This window comes from Theobroma umbraticum, unplaced genomic scaffold, assembly GCF_002168275.2.
Source record: "Theobroma umbraticum cultivar Fairchild unplaced genomic scaffold, ASM216827v3 scaffold_56.0, whole genome shotgun sequence".
Taxonomy (NCBI): domain Eukaryota; kingdom Viridiplantae; phylum Streptophyta; class Magnoliopsida; order Malvales; family Malvaceae; genus Theobroma; species Theobroma umbraticum.
In genome coordinates this window covers 5,775,213-5,785,102 of record NW_018397256.1, presented here as the reverse complement: position 1 = coordinate 5,785,102, position 9,890 = coordinate 5,775,213, and the positions used below count along the sequence as shown (strand labels likewise).

Below are 9,890 nucleotides of genomic sequence, written 5' to 3'. Positions count from 1 at the left end.
ATTTTATTTTTTTAAATAAAATTGATGTATCACGATTTTAAATGCAAAAAAAAAATCATAAAATAATTTTAGAATATAAAAAAAGGCAGAGAATTAGGTGTTCAACAAAAAAAAGATAACATAGTTTTGGGATTTCCCAAAAGAAAACAAAGAGACAGAATAAATATCATTATTGCATCTAATTTGAAAATATAACTTATAATCTATAATCTATCAATATTTATAATACACATAAAAGTATAGATGTTAAAAAAATTTTTGATTGACGAAAATGATCATATTTGTTCATCGTATTTCTAAATTGTCATTTTAACTATCTTTTATTATTAACATTAATAAAATTTATCTAATTTGTAAATATTTTAATTTTTTTAAAAACATGCAAATATTCTAATTGCATCCAATGATTTTAGTTAAAATATTTTTAAATTATGCATTTAAAAATATTTAACTATAAATATTAGTAAGATTTATTCAATTTGCAACTAAGAATTCTAATTGTCAAGGACTTTCATTAATTTTTTTAAAATTCTAATAGTATTGATTTATAAGCTATTACAAAATTCAAATTATATATAATTCAAATATTAATAATTTTTTATATATAATTATCTATCAATTACATACTTTAAAAACATTTATATACATTCAATTATTGTTTTTAAAAATAAATTAATAAATATTTACGCGCAATGTATGTAACACTAGATACTCGTTTTATAAATGGTATCTAAGAAGTACAGTGAGAGTTGGGGGGGACTAATATCCCAAGAATTACAAGTTGGTCCTCAGCGTGAACCCCCATCTATCCCCTACTCCCAACCACACGAGCCATTAATTCTTCAAGTATTAGGCCATCACTACAGCTGTGCCCAGTTAGAACCAGGGAAAGCAGAACACGTTGAAAACTTAAACTTTCCGGATCATGATTGACGACCGCCTAATCCATCATGGCAACCATGGGTGAAAAAGTGTGTCAGATATGAACTTGATTAAGAGACTTAACTGCATTTTTTGTTTTGTCAGCAACATTTGGCTCTTACTTAGAGCTATAAGTAGGGCATGCCGTATACCAGAAATCATAAGGGTCTTAGCTGTTTTGAGTCCTTAGGAGAAACCTAAAAGAGAGATAAGGGAACTTAGCTTGACAAGCTCCAAGGAAACTATTCTCCTTCTCTCCGTCTCTCTCTCTCGAAATTTTTTTGAGATTAGACAGAACAGAGAAAAGCAGAGTATCATTAGCCCTGACAGGAAAAAAAATGGTTGCACCTCTGTCAACTTGGCCTTGGGAGAACTTGGGACTTTTCAAGGTATGGAAAAGTGTAGCCGGATTGTATTATTCTCTTTGCCCAGTTTAAATTTGGTCAATATATATCTTTTTTTTTCTTTTATTTTGTTTCCAGATGTAATATGTTGCTTCCACTTGTTTCTTCACTCTCTCTCTCTCTTGCTCTAACTCCATTTCTACTGTACTGATGTGTTTATTTCTTCTTGCAATGTTTTTTCTCGTGTGCCAAAAGTATCTGCTTTACGGTCCTTTAGCTGCAAAGGTTTTGTATTCATGGATCTATGAGGATACCCTTAAGGATCACTGGTGTCTTCATATACTTCTAATCTGTGCTTTGAGAGGATTAATTCATCAGCTATGGAGCTCTTACGGTAACATGCTTTTCCTAACTCGCAATCGCCGGATTAAGCAGCAAGGAGTTGATTTCAAACAGATTGACAGAGAGTGGGACTGGTAAAATAAAATATATTTTTCTCATATATGATCATGTAAATTCTGCTTACAATGATTCCAACAAAATCATCTGTTTTTTTTTTTTATCCTTCAGGGACAATTTTATAATTCTTCAGGCTCTGTTAGCTTCCATGGCCTGCTTGATCTTCCCATCCTTGGATGGCCTTCCTCTCTGGAACTCAAAAGGATTTATTGCCTTATTGTTACTGCATGTGACAATTTCGGAGCCCGTGTATTATTGGGCGCATAGGGTTTTCCATGAAAGCTACCTTTTCACCCATTATCATTCACTTCACCACTCCTCTCCTGTACCCCAGCCCTTTACAGGTAAAATCACTGATGATCGAAAACCCATCTCTTCATTAATTTCATTTTTCTCCTTCTAGCTTTTCCTCTTTATTTAAATTGAGATTAACTGCATATAGTAAATTCCAGCAACTTGCACTCATCTCATCATCTAGTCCATGTAATTAACTTTTAATTTTTGCTGCTGCAGCTGGACATGCAACATTTCTAGAGCACCTTGTATTATGTGTAGTCATTGGAATTCCGTTGACGGGGTCCATTCTGATGGGGTATGGATCCACGAGCATGATTTACAGCTATGTTTTGGCATTTGATTTTCTCAGATGCCTGGGGCATTCCAATGTTGAAGTTGTTCCCCATGAAATTTTCAACAAGTTGCCTTTCCTTAGATATTTGATTCACACCCCCACGTAAGTAACACGCTTTCTTCTCTCATACTCACGCAATTAATGCGTACCGACTTTCCGTTAATGAATAAAAATAAAAATTGACTTTGAACCAGATGAATGATGGATTGCTCAGAACTTTCACTCCTGTCTAGTTTCTAAGCTTGTATATTTAATTCTATTCTTAGATTTGGAAATTAGATGTGAAGTAATTTAAGTACGACCTTTCTTAATCATCATACTGCTTTTCTCGAAACAGGACTCTATGGCTGACGGTTGCAGTTTAGGTTATTTAAGTTATGGTCGGAAAACTTGAAGGTTCCAATTAATTGAGAAGGAAAGCTCGTTTAAAATTTTCCTTCCGGAAGAAAGTTTTGGCAAAAAACGCAATGAAGTTAGATGTATTGATAAATGTTAACATTTACTACTAGTTATTTAAACTATAAGACACAATTGTCCTTCATTAATAAGGTGATTTTGTTACAATAAATATAATGCATGTTAGGTCTAAAATGGCAGCTTATCCAGTATCCTATTCCTTGCTAACTCCTTGTCAGGGCATGTATTTATTTTATATAGAAAAAACAGGGACCATTCTTGATTAGCAACATTAACTACTTTATACACGAGGTAGCTAGCATAATAATCGAACATTTGAACCACAAAACTTGCAACTTGCAATGCATTTTAAATATTTGAGAAACAAAAAAAAAAACATAAAAGGAGATCAGTAGGATTGTTTTGCTGTTGACACAGATGTGGCTGCAGCATTTTCTCTTCAAAAATATTGTATTGATGTTATCCTGTTTCTGTACGGTTTACAATCTGTCAGGTACCATAGCCTGCACCACACAGAGATGGGGACCAACTTCTGTCTCTTCATGCCGTTGTTTGACGCAATGGGGAAGACACTTAACAGCAACTCATGGCAAATACACGAGAAAATTAGTTCGGATTCAGGTAGTTGCCCCTTTTTTGTGTTGTTTTTGTGAAACCACGAAAATTTTTTACCCATACTTTGATAGAAATTCTTCTTGAGAGGACCACTGGAGACAATACTAAGTCGAGAATCGGGAATGCTTAAATATATCATTGAAGTACATTCAAGTGCATGGCACTGAAAATGACAGTTTAACTTGTATTTCACGTTGATGCAGCAAAATATGGGAGGGTACCAGACTTTGTGTTCTTAGCGCATGTCGTGGACATAACCTCGGCGATGCATGTACCATTCGTATTCAGATCATTTTCATCAATACCATTCTCCACAAGGATCTTTCTACTGCCTTTTTGGCCTATTACTTTTATGGTTATGCTGATCATGTGGGCTTGGTCTAAAACCTTCCTCATCACTTTCTACAATCTTAGAGGCCGCTTGCACCAGACATGGGCCGTTCCTAGATTCGGCTTTCAGGTTTGCTGTTAAAACTTTGGACAGAATTATTATTGCCAAGTGTAGGTAGACTAATTAGGAGAGCAATTAATCATCTAGGCCGTTACCATATTTGGCAGTATTTCTTACCATTTGCAACGGACGGCATCAACAAGCACATAGAGGAGGCAATTCTAAGGGCTGATAGGATGGGGGTCAAGGTCATTAGTCTTGCTGCATTAAATAAGGTTGGTATTTTTGTTTCATTTTTTCTTTTAAACTTGTGAACTTTTGGCCTGTCTTCCAAGGTTTAAAAAAAGCAGTATATATATGTTTTTAATTAGGCTCTGAAAGATACCCGGTTATGGTAGTTGGGAGGAATAAATATTGAAAATGAATCACCCATCTCCTTCATTCAAAATCAGAGTGGACCTTTCACTGGTTTTTTTAATACCTTCCCTGGCAGCGTACGATCTCTCAAAAGCATCTCATCATTATTTGCGTTTCAGACTAGAAAGATCAACACTGATGGATTAAAAATCCTAGTCTTTTTTAAAGTGACGACCATCCTTGTCCCTGAGTCTGTTTCAACCACAAATTAATTCAGTGTCCCCTCCTATTTTAACCTTACATCTCTCTAAGATGCCTATATTTATTACTTTTTGTCCCCTTTGGCATAGAACTCTCAGGGAGATAATTTGATCCCATACGGAAAATCCTCTTCCTAAAGAGGAGGGTAACCAAACAACCTGGGCCAACCCCCATAGATCTGCAAGATGCCTACAAAACTACCCTTTTTGGACTCTTAAATGTAACATGACGTAACAAGAGTAAAGTGGGGTGCAGAAGTTGGATTAATTCCCCCATTTTCCTTGTCTTTGTTTAATTTTAGTGGTAATTAGAAATTAAAAATGATCATAAATATAGTTAGGTTAAAAATTATATTTAGATGAAAAATTGTTCTAACATAGTGAAAGTTTAAATCATACACTACAAATTTTTAGAATCAGCACATGTCCTTTAAATTATAAAAAAATTTATAAATAAATATCTTAACTAAATGAATATCCTCCATATATAAGAAAATAAAAGAATTTATCCTCCATACATAAGATAATAATAAGAATTTAAACTTTCTCCTCCGAATGTTTAACATTGCCATTCCTATCTATGTACTCAACAGAAGTGAACTTTATAGAAAGAAAGAGTGACATGAGGCATAGGCCTTTTATGATTATTATCATGAATAATTTAAGTTGTGAATTTAGGCTTTTGTGATTCCTTGTAAGTCATAATTGGCGAAAGTAGAATCTCTAAAGATTGTGTTGCCTCCTGGCTGCCTGTGCATAAATAAACAGAAGAGACATGCAGGTGGCGTAGCTAGCTAGCACGACTCTTTGTGGCACACGCAATCCTCTATCACTGCCCGAGCAGGGCTTTGTGAAATAAATGATAATAATTGTTAGGTTTAACTATTCCAGCAGTATTGCTAACAATAATCAATTCAGACTAACCTTATTGTAGGGCCAGTACCCAGGGTAAAATTACCCCAAGACATATGCATTTAGCTATTACTTTCAATTTTTAGTGTTCTTGGATAGTGATGTCAATATCAATTTAAGTTCAAAAAACCTAAAATTGTTTAATGAACTCATCTGCAGAATGAAGCTCTCAATGGGGGAGGGACACTCTTTGTTAACAAGCATCCAGACCTTAACGTCAGAGTTGTCCATGGCAATACCTTGACTGCTGCAGTTATTCTGAACGACATTCCTAGGGATGTGAAAGAAGTGTTTCTAACAGGAGCTACTTCCAAGCTGGGTAGAGCGATTGCCCTCTACCTTTGTCGAAGGAGAGTACGCGTTCTTGTAAGTCTTTCGATTCTCACCCACTAGACTCTTCATTAATTTTGCCAGCACAAAGCTTGATCAAAATTTACCAATATTGACTTTGTTGGTTTCAAGTTGAATGCTGGCGCAACATGATTCAACGTCTTTACAAATAGTACTGACATTTATTTAGAGTTTGATAAGTTGAAATTCACAAGTGGAACCCATAACATAGATCTGCTCATTTTCTTTTCTAAATTAATTTTGTAGGGTACTCGTCTAATTAACCGTGGGCAGCATTTATGTGCTGGCTTGGTTTTTTTCTAGTTGTGATCCAAAAGATATCTATAGACTGCAGTTGCTATTTGTAGGAGACACCGAGTTGGAACTAAATGAACATATATAGAATATTCATTTCATTTGAGAATCCATTCTGGAAAATGCTTCCATGATAGTCTATCACTCCTTTTGATAGTGTTTGGCATTTTGAGAGGAATTAATTTCTTAATTCACACATTAAAAGAGTAATATTGAACATAATTAATCTTCCAGATAACTTCATCTGGATTATAAAAGTTTCTTACCATTTTGGATGGGAACAAGTTCACTTTTCACAAATAGGATCTAATAATTCTCGGTGATTCTTGGTGATTTATGATCACCGCTACTTAGAATTACCACATTTTTACCAAACATTCTGATCTAATTGTCATTTGTGGATCAGCATGAATTTTGAGGTGATTATTCTACACTAATCATGATCTTTGGGCAATGGTGGAGGGAATAAGGGCTAGTAGGACTTCTGCCTCTTAAAAGTTTTAAAATTTCTTTTAAAATTTTATAATTTTGTCCTTGCAATAATTTTTTTATTTGATGAAATGTCCTATAGTAACCAGCTAATAATTAATTTTAGTAGATTGAGGGACTAAAGTAAAACTTATTGCAATAGAATCATTCACCAAGTTCCATTGTTTCAACATCCCACAACAGACCAACCTCTTGTGTGTCTTCCAAAGGTAAAATCATGACTCCATCACTATCTTGGAGAATGATGGACACGTATGATTCATTATATAAAATAGGTTTAATCTAGGCGTAATCGGTCAATTTGTCTATCCGAATAAGAATTAAGTTATCAAAATTTATATATATAAATAGAAAAAAGTATAGGATAAGTTAAATATTAAAAATCCAACCCAAAGAAATATTCTTTAAATATTAGAAATAGAATGGTTGAAGCACTTGCTAGCAATCACAACATAACAAAATGCAAGAAAAGGATGAAATGGACAATAGAATAACTGTTGCTTTTTTTTTTTTTTCTATAATATCATGTATGCTCGACCTACGGAGAATTAATATTGTACCTTTTAGATATCGTGTGGATTAAGGTAGGTTAATGCACTATTAAATTGCTTCTGATGGCTTAGACATATTGCAGATGTTGACTTCATCGACCGAAAGATTTCAAAAAATACAAAAGGAGGCCCCAGCGGATTGCCAAAACTACCTGGTCCAGGTGACCAAATACCAAGCTGCTCAAAATTGTAAGGTGCGTGCCAGTCTCAACTCTCAACTCTTGAATTATTTCACATATCTCAAAATTAATAGTATCTCATATTTCGCTCCTGAAACAACAAAATTTACAGGTAGGTAGCTAGTTAATTAATTAGATAATCCGTTTGCTTATTGGCTTTACAGTTGATTTAAAAAAATAAAAAACAAAGAACTGAAAAACGCGTTCATGTGTTTAATGCCCGAACATGCGTGCAAAAGAACAATAAATATTAAACAAGATTGTTTGTTCTGGTATAGACATGGATTGTGGGCAAGTGGATAACACCAAGGGAGCAAGGCTGGGCTCCATCCGGCACACATTTTCATCAATTTGTGGTCCCACCCATTTTGGCCTTTAGAAGGGACTGCACTTACGGCGAACTCGCAGCCATGAGGTTGCCTGATGATGTTGAAGGGCTCGGAAGTTGTGAGGTGAGCAATCTTCTCATGTATATTAATCTCTTATTAGCAACAGTATTAGTATTATTTATTCAGTTTAATCACATGCTTTTTCACAAGTTAAATTATTTAGTATTATTATTATTGATTAAAAAGATGGAATTTAAGCATTTGATTTCATAGTAAGAGTATGCATTTTTTATCCAAAAAATTATATTTAAATTACATTTCTTTTTAAATCAAATACAAAAAGACAAAAATAGGAAAAGAAATACAATTTGCATGATACAAGGACAGAAAGTGTGACTGGATGGTTGTTACAAGAGCCTAGACGCAACTTCTTTTAATGTGTTATATCTAGATGCTTTTATGAGTTTTAAAAATGAAAGAAAAAAGGATCAAAAATTGAATTTTAGATTGGTTATCATTTTATGTTCAGTTGCATGAATAATAGCAATAATATAATTTTTATTTTTTATTTATAATTATGTATTAATATATTACAAGAATGAGGAAATGATTTCACGAGATAAAAAAAATCGAAATTAATGAAATTATGTAAAAATAAAACTACACCATTAAAAGATAATATATATATATATATATATAAGAATAAATGTGTTATTTTAGCTATCCTATCCTATGAAATAGGATTTGGAATCCACATGAAATTCACAGTTACCTGTACACTTGAAAAGAGCTAAACTTGCATGTTTTTCTTCTTCCACCCATGCGTGCAGTGGATGTGACAAAAAAACTAGTCTTATTTAGTAAGTAAATATTTGCCTAACTTTTGGTGGGTGTCGGTGCAGTACACCATGGAGAGAGGAGTTGTGCACGCATGTCATGCAGGTGGGGTGGTTCATCAGCTAGAAGGCTGGACTCACCACGAAGTTGGGGCGATCGATGTCGATAGAATCGATCTCGTCTGGGAAGCAGCTCTCAAGCATGGTCTAAGGCCAGTGTCAAGTAGTGTAAACGAGCAACATAATTGATTATAATACCATGAAAAGGAAAAAGGGAAATTGAAAACTGAAAGTTGGTTGTAACGACAGGTTTTTTTGGTTCTTTTGTGATAAGGCGTTTGTCAAAAGAAATATGGTTCAGTTACAACTGATTGTCACATGAAGTGTCATGCAATATGTACTTGATACATTGATTTATACCTTAATTAAGCAAGGTATATCTATATGTTTGATTTTTAATCCTTGACTTACTTTTACATGGAATTTTGTTGTTCCAAGACAAAACTAGACATATGGTAATGCCAATTTCAGAAACAAATGGTATAAATTCGATGTAAATATGTTTGTGTATATATGCTAAACATGCAATACACGCACGACTCACCTAAGTTTTATTACACTTCTGAACCAAATATTTGTACCAGTTTATTCATCTTGCAACATGGAAAGGTTAAGCAAATGGAAAAGATTCCTTCACTGTACTCAAATCACTGAATCATGGGGACAGCACTGTTTATAATAGTTTTCCAGAAATTATAAAGATTAATTTTTCCAAATATTTTTATATATGTTTATAATGCATGTACTGTTTTTTTATGATCATATGGTAAGCTTTTACTAAGATTCTGTGTATCCTGTCGCATCTGGGGTATATTGTTATTGCGTACAAATAAATAAAGGATGAATGCAAAACTTGTGGTGGGACAAATAACAAATTGGCTTGGAATATATAAGCACCTTTATAAGACTCATGGAAAAGGACCTTTGAACCAGAATTGGTTGCTCATAATATTTTGACTCTTGATGGAAGATGGGACTTTGATTTGCTTTCTTTTGAACTCCCTGATCAACTACTTCTTTGGCCATTCCTATTCAAATGCCTTTCTTTTTATTATTTCCGTGACCCTTTTACTTTACATTCTCTGTCTCTCTCTTTAATTGTTTGTCTTCCTTTTCATTTTTTTTTTCATGTCCTTTTTCTGCTTTGTATTCTATTTCCTCTTTTTTTTAAAAAAAAAAACAATTCTTCCGATGTAAAGTACAAATTGATTAAAATTTTTTAATTATTACTTCTTTGAAGAGATATTTAATAAAGTATAATAACTATAAACGTTTTCACCCAATGATCACTTTTTTTTCTTTTTCTTAGCAAAATAATAATTAAATATCCACTAACAAATCTTTGTAGCCCAAAACCAAATAGCACCTTATTAGCCCATTTTTTAATGAAATAAATGCCCACCATCTAACACTAACGCACTATCTGACAATTAAAAAGGCCAAATATTAGAAATTAACCCACACACGATCAATAAGGCAACTCAATTTGCTGAG

At 33.6% G+C, this 9,890-nt stretch overlaps 1 protein-coding gene across 1 annotated transcript; it reads left to right on the top strand.

Annotated features, from left to right (window-relative positions):
• The first annotated feature begins 919 nt into the window (after positions 1-919).
• On the top strand, positions 920-8,795 carry CER3 (Fatty acid hydroxylase superfamily). The gene is made up of 11 exons (XM_021421004.2): positions 920-1,310; positions 1,521-1,741; positions 1,836-2,068; positions 2,238-2,457; positions 3,266-3,393; positions 3,591-3,847; positions 3,946-4,053; positions 5,467-5,673; positions 7,076-7,186; positions 7,450-7,623; positions 8,403-8,795. The coding sequence occupies exons 1-11, from the start codon at positions 1,260-1,262 to the stop codon at positions 8,583-8,585; spliced, it is 1,893 nt and encodes a 630-aa protein (XP_021276679.1). The 5' UTR covers positions 920-1,259; the 3' UTR covers positions 8,586-8,795.
• Positions 8,796-9,890: the final 1,095 nt, after the last annotated feature.

Bases quoted from the DNA above. Each gene is read 5' to 3' on its own strand.
- CER3 (XM_021421004.2), top strand. From the start codon at position 1,260: ATGGTTGCACCTCTGTCAACTTGGCCTTGGGAGAACTTGGGACTTTTC. The intron at 4,054-5,466 runs GTTGGTATTTTT...ACTCATCTGCAG, and splicing joins GTCTTGCTGCATTAAATAAG to AATGAAGCTCTCAATGGGGG. The intron at 7,624-8,402 runs GTGAGCAATCTT...GTGTCGGTGCAG, and splicing joins AAGGGCTCGGAAGTTGTGAG to TACACCATGGAGAGAGGAGT.